Raw genomic sequence first — 15685 nt, 5'->3', positions numbered from 1 at the left:
TGTATCATTACGCAGAAATTGTTTATATAACATAGAACAATATATGAAAATATAATGGCTCCTAGCACTGAACCTTGGGGTACCCCTTTGATAATGTCCAGAAAAGAAGAGGTAGTTCAGCCACCTGAACACATTGTGTTCTGTTGGATAGAGAGGGGGCAATGTGACAAGTCAATGTGATGTAGGGTTTTTACTGTGTCAAACGCTTTCGACAAATCAATAAAAAAAAACACCGTATTCTCTGCGATCCAGAGCCTTTGTTAAATCATGTCGCTGTAATACTGCTGTGCTGTTTTTTTTTTTTTTTTTCAAAACCAGATTGGAATCAAGCGCATCCTAGCGGGTCATCCTGTCAAAAAATGTTGCTAAAATATACAATTTAGAAATCAGTCTGTAAATGTTTACACTTGTGGGAAGAACAATGCTTTGGGAGATGCTTCATAGTTTTTTTTCCCAAGTAAACTACTGTAACAAAACTTTATACTCCTGGCCTGAAATCCATTGTTAAGCTTTTGTTTTGGCGGGGTCCCTGCTCTCACCTCACAGACTCACTCCCTCTTTTATCTCTACTGCCTGTTTCCTCCGTTGCAGCTTCTGTTGCTCCTCTTATCAGTGCGTGAGTACCTGAGCTGTTAGACCAACTTATCAGCCTCAGAGAACCTCTGAACATGTGTTTACCTATTAGTGGCTTTATCAGACCAATCTGTCATCGCTTTCATTGCCCTGGTGTGCTCGATCAGGGAAACAGCACACAGCCACTCATGCACACACATACATGCACTGTGCACATACACAGAAACAGCCGCAGGAAGCCTAATAAACGGCGTGGAGGCCAGTCCGGCACGTCTGCGAGCCTGTAAATTTCGGAGCATGTCAGGAGACTTTGAAGCACAGGAGAGTAAAGCCAGTTGCCGATTGGTGCTTCAGAGACCTCAGGTTTGGTTTTTTAAGAGCATATCCCCATAACCACATCTCAGGGCTTGAAGGCTGCCAGTAAATCAAGGTGCACAGCACATGGCGCACATGTGGGGAACCCTCCGCCTCCACCTCCTCCTCTTCCCCCTTCTCCTTCTCCTCGTCTTCCTTTGAGCTGAATGACCTGCTGTCCTGTCAGACCACAATTTATTGGACGCTCTCGCTGTGTGACACACCTGTTGACTGGAAGAGCGACTTACTCCAGAGGTGTGAGGGAGATTCGGCTTTTAAGTGTGTGTCCACTTAAATGGTCAAGTGGCAGCGTGCTCGGCTCACTCCAGATGGCTTTGTGAGATATAAGGAGTCGGACCATTGAACAAGAAATTGAAACTGAGACATGCTCACGCTGGGGAGCAGGCATGCCTGATGTGTATAAAGGAATTTCAAAAACAGATTTAATCGTCTGTGATGGAAATATCTTGATTTTTCTTTTATCTTTAAAGGATTTGTTGACTGCCTCGATTCTGTTGAGGAAAATATTGGTTTTGATTAAAGAGAAAAGAGAGACTTTCAGTCAAGCATAATGTAAGACATTTTGGGGACTTCCCTCTCTCTCTCTCTCCCACTTAGCTTGACTTGTGCCTACTATTATATGCCAGTGAGAATAAACCAACCTACCCAAGTCTGCCGTCTAATATAATCAGGTTTATGCTCTTCTGAAGGTGCCTTTGAAGAGAAAAGAAAGACTGCTACTAGGACATTATACTAGTTTTGTAACTCCTTTGTAGAAAATACATTTAATGCTGACATCTTGCACTCTGTCTTGTTTATATTTCCAAACTAATCGGTTGTGATAGGCGGAGGACGATTGAAATTACAATGACAAATCTTTATTAAATAAACCTAACTGTGTCATTCAAAGACAAGCAGGTTTCTGGTCATTAAACCACACTCTTTGTTTCGGTCGGTCCAGCAAGGACAAGGCCTTCGTGAGTTGACTTGCTTTACAAACATGCATTTAAACCAAGAGACATGTGTAAAACCAAATTTAACAGGTTATTAGTTCTAACAGGATGGCGCTTAGTTTATTTAATTACGTTGTAAATTTGACAAAAATAAGTCACCATTACCCTGACGTGCAGTCAGGGTAAGCAAGGTAGGCAGTGCCTACCCAAGGGTGAACTGATATTTTGATTATTTGTTTTAATTATAATATAATTATAAATCATTTATTTTTCCATTTCCGATAGCCTACAGTACCTATAAGTTTGAAAGTGTCAGCATTTTGTGCTTTTTATAGCCCAAATGACTGAACATCGCTGCACAGTCTCCGCTGTAACGCAGGAGGAGGCCACACCCTCTCCCAAAAGCCCATTGACGCTCTGCCTCTGGCCCCATTGCGTGTTTTTATGTGTTTGCGCATACGCAGTCAGTTCCCCAAGATCAAAACCACTTACGTAAAAAGGCAGCTCTCGACGCTGCCTTTGGATGTAACCGTGCTATGCTAAATGCTATACTGTACGTACGTTCAGAGTGCATTAGTGCATTGATGAAGCGTGGTCGCTGCTACGTTCTCTAGCTAGTGGGCGGGACAACACTACAGTCATGATGACAGCACTAGAGACGATAGAGAAACTTTCTTTTGAGGAAAAATGACAGCTTTTAAAAGATGGGAGACCAACACCTGAGCTACCAGAGCTTCAGCAAAGGTAAGGTCAGAAAATTGTTTGTACTTTTCACAGTGAATGGTACAAAAGGAAGGAATTGCTTTGTGGATGAGCCTCACTGATGCTGTTCCGAGTTGTTGTTGTTGCCATTTTTTCCATGTTTCTGTGTTTCAAACTAAAACAATGCATGCACTGCTGTGTCATGAGATATATCTTGTTGGGAGAGTATGGAGGCTATATTAAATATATTGTTTATGTTTCTTTCATGGTGTTTTACAATGTTGATTTTGTTAGATTAACACTTGCCAGCCAAAACATATGGAATTGTCATTGGTGTTGACATTGGTGGTCTCGATTTGCAACGCCTTGCCTACCCAACCCTAGTGTTTACGGCCCGTCACTGTCCAGAACACATAAGATAGTTACCACCAACAAAGACTGGAAAAACATCAATTTGAAAGCAGCAAAGTAATATAATAGGCACCCAAATTTATGTTTTTTTAACATAATGATGACATTTGGCATTGGAAGTATCTAGTGGTAATATTCTGGCCCTTGGTACTGAAGCAGATCCATGCAGGATTAAGGCTCAGCCTGCAGGATAAACACACTGAAAACTCCAGAAAGGAGATTAGGGCAAACAGGCCTCAAACCTTTATATTCTGCAATGTAATGCTAACCATTAGCCATATCAGTACATTGGTTTGTTTCTGTCATCATTCATTGTTCGAGAACACATACAAATAGGCTCTGCATCCATTTATCAATTTTTCTCCATTCATCTTGTTCAGGAAACACCCTCCAAGTGTTTGGAGAAGATCGTGTGAATCCTCACGTATAACCGTAAACTCATGCGTCTGTTAAATGGGTTGCCCTCTTCAGATTGCTTCCAAAAGCCACACAGCAACAGGCTGTCTCTTTTAGTTCATTAAATAACTATACTTCTTAATTGTGCTGTCACTTGGCTCGCAGGGCCCCTGGTTTGAGGTGCGGACAGAAATTAGTTCTGTGGTTTGAGTTTCATTGAATTATCTTGAGTTATAATGTTGTAAACCTGAGAGAACTTGGATGAGAAAAGGTTTTGACAGCATTTGGTGTCAAATCCAGAGAAGGAGAGAGGGAAAGATGTGTGAGTGTGCTGAGTTATTTAACAAGCTGTGAGAGAGAAAAAAAGAGATGTAATAAAAATGACACACATCTTTGAAGATTTTGTCAGTAATTTGACAAATTTGGTTTGCGAAAGTGTTTTAATTGGCAGAGCACACAGTTGGGGTATTGTATCCTTTGTCATTTTTGGGTAATTTCCACAGATCTTGTTTAGAGTTTCTCCTGATGTAACTGAAGAACTGAAGTCGTTGGACAGTGTTTTCTAGTTATTACACCGTGCTGGGGGATGCAGGACGTGCTTAACTCTGGCAAATTTCATGTTCAAGTGAACCAAGCCATGTGGGTAAACGGACAATTTTATAAACAATGATGAAATCTGTTTATACTCCAGGTCTCGGAGAGGCAGCAACGAGTCAAGGAGAAACAACTGCCCTGTGTAGGTGATGTCATGAGTTTGATCCTCAGGGACCGTCATTATCTTCAAACAACAGAGTTATAAAACATCAGCCGACATGTTATATGAAGCGCAAATCATGTTCTCATAAATAACGGATACTAATGGATAGTGGGTAAAGACATATGACAATCCTCATCACCAGTAAAGTTTTCTCATTTCAGTTTGTCGTAATAGGTGAGAAATCACTGCTATTATAGAATCTCAAACCCATCTTGTTCCTATTTGATGATATCTTAACTAGGGCCTGCAGCAATTCATCTGGCTGATTTTAGCTATCGCTGATTGATCAATATCAGCCAATAGCCCGACGCATTAATCGGTTGGGCTATAATATGGAACAGATGTATTAACTTTTTTGCTACATGGAAATCCTGTCGCTCTGTGCTTCCTGCGTTAAATGCTGCCACTTTTAAATCAGCAGTAATGATTACAAAATTACAACATTGGGAAAAGTCAGTAGTTCATCTTTTACAGTTACATTTAGCTTTTTCATTTATATATATATATATATATATATATTTCTTTTTTTTTACATTTATGGAAATACAGATTGCACAAGTTTGTCTTTTCTTATTCATTAGTGGCTTTACAGTCCTTATGTTGAAAGTTCTTTATTTTTGTTTAGTAGTGTTTTGCTTTTTCTGTCTTGAATTAAAAAAAAGTGTGCTCATGTACAGTATATATCCTGTGTATATCAATGTTCTTATTTTATATATCAGCCAAAATATCGGTTAATATCAGATATCGGGTTTTTATAAACCTCAATGTCCATTTTTTTTTTTGTTCGTCAAAAAAAAGGTTGAATTAGAGAGAGTTTGGAGATGATGAAGGAGAGTATCAAAACGTGGACGCACGAGAAGAAACAACAATAGAGGGATTCAATCTGCACAATGGGCCACACACACGCACGCACGCACGCACACACACACACACACGCACACACACACACACACACTAGAGGATAGGGGTTAATGATACACAACGTCCTGTCGTGATGAATGTGTGTTTGCATTCCTGGCAGACAGGAGAATGAGCCCAAAGCCACGGAAGGTGTTCGAGTCTGTTTAGGAAACATTGCTCATGGGTGACTGGAGGCGGTGGAAGCAGATCTGTGTATTTGTTAGGCACTTTGTTATTAATTAGTGGACAAGCCGAACGGGAACTCTTGTTGTTCAGATGGTGGCTTCATTTTAAGAGTGAAATAAAAGCTGGGTCTGGGTGTGACGTTTAGTTGAATGTTTAGCGTGCGGCCTTTGACATGTCGGAAGAAGAGCTGCAGGTAGTGATCGAGGACAGAAATGTTTCATCAGAAGCATCTGTTCTATGAGTCACAGGCTTATAGTTACAGTTCTTTTTCCTATTGCTAACAAGCATCGGTTGAAACTGAAGTCTCTTAACACAGTCTGCATGTCCCTCATGCATCTCAGCTCAACAGTTTAACCAACAAACACTTCATACACGTCTCAAAAGAAGCTCATTCAACCACAACACAAGCAAATAATCTCACTTTGGAAACACAAAATACTGACAACAAAGAGCATTGCGTAAATTTCATCTCATCTTTCAAGTTTGAATGATTTTTGTCAGGTAAATCAGTATTTTTATTATACAATGAGATATTTGCACTTTGATGGTTCTAAATGATTGTATATGCTGTAATATAGTGCAACAAGACTGATTCAGGAATGCAGCAGTTTAGAGTAATCAAGAGCGTTTGTGCTTCAGGACCTTCCTTTAGATTGCATATTTTTAGTATTTATTGTCCATGTCAATATTTTAATATTTTTGAACTCAATACTGTAGCTTTCAATGTGGCTGCAGCAGACATTCCCCATGTTTTTCCCCATCATTCTGTTTTGATTGTGTTATTAACTGTTTTGAACAAAGTGGGTTAGCATTTGAAAAATGTGCTGTAAAAGTTTAGTGTTTTGAAGGTGGTGAACTAATGACTGAATTCTGGTGACTGTGGTCACTGAATGTATTTTGTGTGAAAGCAATGAAAAGTGGTTCACAGTTTAATCCACATGGACTTCTGTTTTGCAGGCCGCGTTAAGAGTTTTGAACATGTGACTTCAGTTTAGACCAATGCTTGTTTGCAATGAAAAAAAAATAAAAAATACAGTAAATGAAAGCCATCGTGGAAAAAAAACGCGCTTCTATCCCGCAGTGAATGAAAGATGTAACAGAGATACTTCAAACCTCAGAGCGATGGAGTTAAATTGATTGATGGCTATGTTTATTTATTTACCTACTGGTGAATGACATAGGAAAACTCAGGCCTAACCTGTCAGCACGTAGGTGATAGTCCCTTACGGACCGCCTTTGGTAGTAAGTGCTGTGAAAGCCTCCAACAGGTATGCGTTTGTTTCTGTGTGTGTCTCTGGGCTTGTTTGCACAGGGATTCTGCTCCTGTTATCTTTGCCTGCAGCTAAAGGAGAGGTGAGAAAACATACGCTCTCTCTTTTCAGTTACCCTCACCTCTCCCTCTGTCTCCCTTTCTTTGACCCTTATTAGCCACGGTAAGGGCTGATGGCAGCCCATTCACTCAGCGGTGTGCACACCTGTGTAGGGGCGTGTTTCCTTGTCCTCCTCCTCTCTTCCTCTTCTTATTAGCCATCATCTCTCCCTCCTATCTTTCACCCTCCTGCCATTCCTCTGATCCTGACTTGGTGCTGTTTGCCCTGCCCCGGTCTCGCAGCTCTTTGACTGATCTGACGGGATTCTCCATTTGTCTTTGACCTGCACAGGGATCACTTCACACCTTGGCTCAGTTTGTTGTGCTCGTCCTGTCATCCCCTTGCTCCACCTCTAACTAAGCCAAATAACAGTGTCGATGAGGGAGCACGCGGTCCAACCCACCCATACAACCACGACCTCTGCAATCCCAAAAGACCCTCAACTCATCTGATGGGAAGAGATGAGGGTGAGACTGAGTCAGGAATGTGAAGACTGCAGACTCCCCCTACTTCCTGTAATTCATCTCAAACTGTTTCATATCGTATCAGCAGCTTCAGTAGTAGCTGCAGTGAAATGTGTCTCTGAAGTTTAAACACAGTTCTGATTAGATAAACTATACAAGTTTCACGTCTTACATTTTGCATGTAAGCATAATGAAACATCTGGGACATGATTGTCCAATAGAGACCACGCTGAAAGCAAATCAAGCTCTCACTTCATTGAATCACAGTGGATTAACAGCAGAGGTGAAATTAATTAAGTTGCTTTCATGGATAATTGTACTTTTTAAAATGTATTTCTAAATCAGTAATTGTATTTGTACTTAAGTACGGTTTAAAGGAAGTAAAGTAATTAGTTACATTTCTACACCCAAACGAGTAAATTATAATTTTTCGTGATTATTATTTTATTTCCGTTTCATGGTCATTTAACATAATGTTCTTAGTCGCGCCATTTCTGACCAACGTCCAGTTACTTTCTTGGGTTCATGTTGGAGTTTCTACCTATTATGTTGTTACCCACATGACACATTTATGGAACTGTTTGAGAGTTCATAAATGTATCTATACGGAGAGCCTGAAAATAGTTTTATTTTGAATTGAATTTATTGGTATTATATTCTTCTAAAAAATGATTGTACATTTTGATAAACCTTTTATTTTATACAGATGCCTTTGTGGAAAACTGTTCCAAATGTACAAGATTTGGTCTCTTCCTTTTTAAGTTTATACATGTTTACTGTATGTAAGGGAACCGTGGCAAGATTTATTACCAAAGATAAACGTGAGGGACGAGAGTAACTAGTAACTTTTACTTTGAGTAGTATTTAACTGAGATATATTTTACTTGTACTTGAGTATTTTATGAATGAGTTACTTGTACTTGAGTAGAATTTAAATCAAACAACAGTACTTCTACTTGAGTGTAGGATATATCAGTATTCTTTACACCTCTGATTATGAGTGGGCGTACCTTTGCAGGCCTTCCTGTGTGAGATGGGCTTCGACAGGTCTCTATAGTAACCCTCTTTGCAGTAATGGCAGTGGCGCCCAGCGGTGTTATGGCGACAGTTGAGGCAGACTCCTCCACTCTTCCTCCCTGAAAGTTTGTAGAGCTCCATGTTGAAACGACACCTTCGGGCGTGGAGATTGCAATTACACGCTGTGGAAAAAACACACCAGGGTGCAGACAGATTAAAATTACACTGAAATAGTATTTATGTTTGTATTGAAATAATAAGGAGAGACAACGCAAAGACATAAAAAAGCAAACATCCAGTGTTCAATCAGTGTTCATGTATAAGCCTGCTTTAATTGAGTTTATTAATTAATACTTATGTGTGTCTGTTATTGTCTTCATAAATTGGCTAGATGCATCAGATGGATGGATGAATAAGTGAAGAGAAATGTGAACACTAATAATAATAATAATAATAATAATAATAATAATAATAATAATAATAACAATAATAATAATAATAATAATGGCTTGGATTTATATAGCAGTATTTTCAATGAAACTCAAAGCGTTTTACAAAAAACATTATTCACTCTTGCCAGGGGTGGTAAGCTACATTGTAGCCAATTCACACCAACGGCCCCTCTAAACACCACCAACATTAATGCACAATTCAAACCCATTTATATGAGGAAAAGTGCCTGGCCCAAGGACACAACGACAATGACTGGGATAGAGTGGGATTCGAATCACCAACCCTTTGGTTTTGGGGTGACACACTCTACCACTGATCCACGGCAATATAAAGTACCATGTACATGGCCATTGTCATAGCATTTAATCTACCCCACAAACGTGATGACCTGATCATGATTACTTTATGGTTGATGGTGCACAGTTGCTTTTGTTGGTGTCGATACACTCAAAATATTAATATAAAGAGTAACAAATTAGCATTAAATCATAGAATGAGGCAATAGGGCTGAGACGATACCCTTTTGTCCCGATTCTTGGGTGCCGATAAATTGCGATTCTGATTTTACAAGTAATGCGATTCTACAGTGACGATTATCACAATTTGCCCCCCAGAGCCAAGCCTGTGCCGACCGCATACCCCAACCCGCTATTGGGGGGCCCAAGAGGTATCGTTCCTCTTCAGCCAGAGCCACAGGCTGCTTCTCTCTGCTGACTCAGATGCATCTTTGATGGCCACGTGCTGGCTCTGGTCCCTGACTCAAGTCTTCCTCGTGTTTGCACTCACTTGTTGGTCGGCCACAAAAATGTGAAAAATCGATTATTCAAATCAGCACCTAAAAAATCGCGATAAATCGTAAAATCAATTGTTTTTTCCACCCTTAGCAAATAGTAGAGTAACTGCATAAATGGGAATAACTTACTAGCCTCTTCAAATTTTACATACTGTAAGTGGTTTTATCAAAATACAAGATTGCCCTGGAAATGAGACCAATAGTACTGATATGGGCAACTGGCAGCATGGGGTCTACATGTGGCCATCTGTCTAATTTTGTCCAGTTCCAATAGTGAATGCACAAAATTACAGAAAAGCACATCAAAAAGCAGCAAATTCACAAAATGAAAAAAACGAAAGTACAAAAAATACACAAAAGGACAATTAAATTGCACAAAAAAGACAAAAAATTACAGAAAAGAAAACAAAACCAGTCCAAAACATAGAGGACGACTCCAAAAATGCACAAAAATGACTCCAAAAACACAAAATGACACCAAATTACTCATAACACACAAAAAAATATAATTACAGAAAAACATGCAAAGGGACAAAAAAAATACACAAATTGACAATAAAAATACACATAATTACTTTGAAAACATGCAAGACGACTACAGAAAATACAGAAAAAATATACACAACAACAAAAACAAAAATACACCCGAGATTATCTACGTATGCACTCCAACTATTCCCTCTCTTTGCTGCTCTTCAGTTTGACTTTTCTCTTCCTCCTTTTCCATTTCCTTTCTGTGCGTCCTGAGAGCAAAAGACTAATACTAGCATCCCTCCACAACATGCACAGCACAGTGAGCTCATCCAAGATCTATCTCTGCTTCTTGTTTACTGATGAACAGAGTTGCCCATACTGAGTTCAATTCGCCCACTGATCTTTATTCATGACACTCTTGCAGCAGCATAAGGAAGAAACACACAGCTTCATTAAGGTCGGCCGTTGGAGACATGGTCCAACACCCCTGCCTCCACTACACACTAATACATTATTAATCACAGCACGGTTTAATGGTTTTCCGTGGTTGGATGATCAGTTTCTGTTTTAGAGAAACACAACTTAACACAAAAAAACCTCACAAGTGTGTCTCCATTCATCCATTCCAGCCCTCTGAGAATGATTCCCTCCATCTAGCCTCTAGAGACCTCATTTTATTTTGTAAAAAACACACACACGCACGCACGCGCACACACAAAAACGTTTCCTTTTTTTTTTTGTTTTCTTCCAGACTTTCATGCCTTTTATCCTCCATTGAAATTTTTGTTTAAAGATACAAAGCTAGATTCACATTTTCATGTGTTTTGTGTACGTGTAAGTGTTTTGTATGATTTTTGAATGTTGTACATTAATTAAACAAATTTCGTTTTTTTTTTTTTTTTTTTTTTTTGTAGCCAACGCAAAGCAAACCTGCTGTCTAAAGCCAAAAGTAATGTTTTTTTTTTCAAATTTTTACTTTCCTCTTGCACTGGATTTGCCTAAAATAACCAAATTCTGCATTTAATGGCTGAAAAATCAAGATTCTGCTTTTAATGGGTATGTGTGGGTATTAAAACTCTATCAGTTCACTTTCCTTTTAACCACCGTGTATCCTTTTTGTATATCTGAGCTGAATAACCGTTTTCTTCCGTTTGGAAGGCTATTGAACAATCCATTAATCATCACTGAATACAGCTTCAGGGTAAAGCTCATAGAGTCTCCTCAGAGTTTACATACAGGTGACAGGAATCACAGTCGAAACAATTCAATTGTTACCGGATCAGTGCTCATCATAGAACCACTAGATTTGTCTTCATTACACCACAAAGGAGCTGCTCAGCCTCAGCTGGAATAAAGCCATGTTGCTTAAGGGCATGGTTGGTTATACTGTAGCGAAGGCAGTAAACGAGCTTAAAATGAATGTTTATTGTGGATTTTTTTGTGTTTGTGAATAGTATGTTATTGTATCATTAGGAACTGCTAAGAACAACTTCATTCTTAATGATTCCACACATCCTTCAGCTCTAAAGAAACAACATTAATATCAGCCTGTTATAAATGAAACTGTCATAATTGTTCAACTTGAATCATTATGTGTTTTAATGGCGCCATTGGGACTCACACAGCATTGTATAACACTTGTTGGTCATTTAAAGAAGATTTTCAGTGGGAAACTTAGAAAACAACACAATTATTTATTCTATTTTTTTTTTTGGTTCTCATCCTAAAAGGTGACGTAAAGAAATATCAAGCCTTACTTTTTTCCAGTTCAAAAAAACATACATTTCCTGGACACAAAAATAGACCAAAGGATGTCTTAAAGCAGTGTTTCCCAAATAGGGGCACGCAATGGTACTACATGGGGTACTTGAGAGAGAGAGAGAGAGAGAGAGGAAAATTAACAAATGAAAACATTAAACATATTGGGTTTTATAATGTTTATTTTTAGTTAAAAATGATAATCATACTAAATTTTACCAGCAACTCACCAAACGGCAACAAAAACACACAAAATAAGAGAAAAATATACCGAATAATAAAAAGAACAGACAAACAACAACAAAATGACACCAAAAACACACGCACTAAGAAAGAAAAATACTTACTATTACCAGCAACACACAGAACGACAACAGAGACAAAGTAAATGAGAGAAAAATAGACAAGATCACAACAAAATACACAAAAATAACAGAGAAACATAAAAAATGGCAAATGAAACAACCAAATAACTCCAAAAAAACATAAAATAAGAGATCTGTTATCATTGAGGAGGCGGGGTTTATGACCTATACTGCAGCCAGTCAGCAGGGGGAACTCTAAAAATAAATGCTTCACTCCACCGGGGAGCTTGTCCCGTCCATTCTTTTTACAGTCTATGGTCCTACATCAGGAGAGAGATGACAGGAAATAAACTATAGAAATAAATCTATTCAGGAGACACTAAACTGTTTCATGCCACTTATTTACAAAATTATTCTAAATGTCTGTTATCATCACTCATTCACTCCATCCTTGTGCTGTAGTTGTTTTTTCACAGACTTCTGAGTAAAATGTTGTAGTCGGACATAAGGGGGTACTTGGATTCAGAAATAAGAGTCAGAGGGACTAGAGCCAAAGACGTTTGAGAAGCACTGTCTTAAAGTTTGCAGAGTGTGTAAAATAACTACAAAAATACCTCTTTAATACAAATGTGGGGAAAAGAAAACCCACAGACAAACAGATTTATCTTCTCTTCGGCTAGGATAATACCAAAAACAGAAATGCATATTTTATTTAACCTTCACTTTAAATTTATTTGAGGTGCATCCTATTTTATTATCAGTATAAACCAAGACAATATAATTCTTACAACCTGTTTTCTGTCAAGCTAATTGCTTCAGTCTGGCTGGCTGTTACAGCCCCCAGGTGCAGTAAAAAAAAAGTGTGAACTGATACCTTTAAAACAAGCGTAACTGAATTATTTGGATAAAGTTCAAGGCATTTCAACACCTTCCTCAAGTAGAGCTTTTACGACAAAAGCTTCATTTTAATCTCACGGTTGGTGGACTAGAGAATGTTACTGGAGAGTGATTTGTTTATCGGAACTTTTCTGTTTCCCGAAGCTCCACAGAAACACTGAACCTTATCTCTGTGTTTTGGTAAGTTGGCTAATTAGTTTCTTTCTTGGATTCCCAGCCTCCATTGCATGACCTTGGCCTCAGAGCGGCACAGAGGAGGACGACTCCCTGCTCATTAGAAACAGAGCTGAAGGTCACGCTTATCATACCAGCGATAAGTCTGATAACAAATGGATCATATTTTAACAAGAGATGGTTATGCCATTTTATGTCCAAAAATAATATAATGTATCTCATTTTATTTCATCAAAAATCATGTAAACATGACGTGATGTGATTTATTATTACGATACATTAACACTGAATGATAAGTCGATAAGTGTCGTTCTACATTCACTGACGTAAAAAGAACAGCAGGACCAGCTGCAGGGAAGTTGTTGTTCAGAGCTATGGGACGCCGATTGTAAAGTTGCGTATGCTAAAATAATTTTTTGCAACATTGAGCAACAAACCATGTGAACTTTTTTTTTGTTACTTTTTACTCGATTTACAGCAATACCTGTGAAATGTGTGATTTTTTTCTCGTAAAAATATAACGTCAGCATGAAATGTAAACGTTAAATCTAAATCTAAATGTTATATGTAAATCTTAAATGTTGACTCTAAATATCACGGTAGAACTAAATGTTTATTCATGTTGGTACTTCCGGTGAATTTGCATATTAGCTAACAATTTAGTTTTGGTTTTTTTTACGTGGTTTGTTGCAAAAAGTTGCTGTTTAGCTTTGCAAAAGGTGGTCATATTTTTATTGTTTATTTCATTTATTTGCTGAATTTTGACGCAATTTTAACACCAATGGAAGATTCCATTAAAAATTGGAGGCGATCCAGATTAATATACGGATTCTGAATCAATTTGGGAAAAAAAAAAAAAAAAATCTCTCATTATTGGCAAGATTTCAAAAACTCATATCTCGGTTCATAAATAACCGATCTTTATGAAATTGGACTTGGTTATGTCGGATTGATTACTCCATTACCCCACCAAGTTTCATTTGGATCAGATCCAGATTGTGCATCGCATCACAATATAAAAAAAAAAAATGGGGTGCACATTTGGACCTACTGTATCATTATTAACGAAGATAGAAATTTCTTACGAGCCAGCGTGAATGATCATGTTACCATGAGTAAACAAATGAAAATAATTTGATCAATTGTGTAATCCATAGTCAATACTCTACTACTTTAAGTTGGGTTGTTTTTTTTTTTTTTAAAAAAGAACATCTTGACAGAAAAAAAAACAGAAAGAAAAATAGATCACTGGCATTTTACGTATGTTCCCATTTGTCTCAGCTTTTCCTATCATCGTGCCAGAAGAGTTCTTAGTGTTGGACAGATGTTGGACCTGATAAATAAAAGATTATAAGTGTGATGAAAAGAAATCCTTGTGTATGGCTGTTTTTCCCAAAGCAAAAGAGGAATTTCCCTCTTTTTAAAAGCCCTTCATCGTAACTCTTGAATCAGTAAAGTGATGAGATGTGATAACAGAGACGTGCATAGAACAAAAATGTACCTCATATTTGTTTAATGACAGATTGTCTTATGGATCCACCCACTGACAGCAATTACTGTATTTCACTTGTATCTATTTTTCAGGGAACGAAGCACCTTTATTTTTTCAAAGAATGTAGACAATGCTTCTTTTTACCCTGGCAGGATAATGACAGGGGAATAGCAAACAAAAACACAGCTATCTGGGAATATTCAAGCTTAAGATGACAGATATACTTATCTCTGTGTATAGTTTGTTTTCAATAAAATTATGTTCTTGCACTGAGCGCCTCCATCATTTGATTGTTTACACAATATTTGCTGGTTTCGGCCCGTTTATGTATGTTTTTATTTCCACGATACACTCATCTCTGACAGAGCTTAGTATGATAATTGTCATACTTAAATAGGTTTTAATTTGCGCCAACTCAGACTTCTGTCTAGTGTAACAAAACAAGAAACATTTTTTAATCAATTAAGAAGCAAAAAAAAAAACTCTAAGAAGTATAAATAGCGTGTTCATGTTTTACAGTAAATGAATGGTAACACCGGGAAAAAGTGGGAGTTTAGGGGTTTTCGGGTAGAAAATATATAGTGGGAAGAAAAAAAAGAATCTGGGAATGCCGCAGTGAACCAGGCGGGATGTGGGAATGAATGAGAAAGTGAAGCGCCCACAGCCGAGATTATATCAGGCTAATTTAATTCCTTTATTGCAGCCAATTAGCCTCAGCACTTTAGCCTCTCTAAGCCCTCTGGCACTCCTCACGCTGTCTCTAATGACCCAACCTAAACTCTGCATCACTGCTGCTCCCAAATATGGCCATGTTTCAGTATTTTTTAATAGGCATTGCTCAAGAGTGGAGAGGAAGCTAAAATAGGAAAAGCTCTATGGAGATAAAAGAATGAATGACTGGGAAAGATGAGACAGGCTGAGAGCAAAAGTCTGGGAAGACTGAGTATTAAGAGCAAACCATGCAGAATATTCATCAATCCTACATGATTATCAAAGGCAGAGTTAGATAAATTACTTGGACGAAATTTCCAGTCGACAGAAGTTTTGCGGTTCCCAACTTGTAATCAGTGCATATTTGTGTCATTCAAACTTGGTATTTACTTCTTGTTTGTCATAGTTCAAGACCTAGACGTTAACCCAATCAGGACGTATGTGGGAAGGCCCACGTTCCTCTTATGTTTCACGATCTGACAGATGCAGCCAAAGACCTGTGATGAGTGGCTTGTTACTGAGTACAAATCCCACATGAATTTATG

The 15685-nt window shown here is 38.2% G+C and overlaps 1 protein-coding gene across 2 annotated transcripts in view; it reads right to left on the bottom strand.

Annotated features, from left to right (window-relative positions):
- ntn1a (netrin 1a) overlaps nucleotides 1–15685 on the bottom strand; it is a 68548-nt gene that overhangs the window by 26754 nt on the left and 26109 nt on the right. For both annotated transcript variants that reach the window (XM_028444486.1, XM_028444494.1), the window contains exon 3: nucleotides 8077–8265. In XM_028444486.1, coding sequence (XP_028300287.1) covers nucleotides 8077–8265 — 189 coding nt within the window. The remainder of the gene's footprint in view (nucleotides 1–8076; nucleotides 8266–15685) is intronic.

Source organism: Gouania willdenowi, chromosome 1 (assembly GCF_900634775.1).
Source record: "Gouania willdenowi chromosome 1, fGouWil2.1, whole genome shotgun sequence".
Taxonomy (NCBI): domain Eukaryota; kingdom Metazoa; phylum Chordata; class Actinopteri; order Blenniiformes; family Gobiesocidae; genus Gouania; species Gouania willdenowi.
This window is presented reverse-complemented; position numbering and strand designations above follow the sequence as displayed.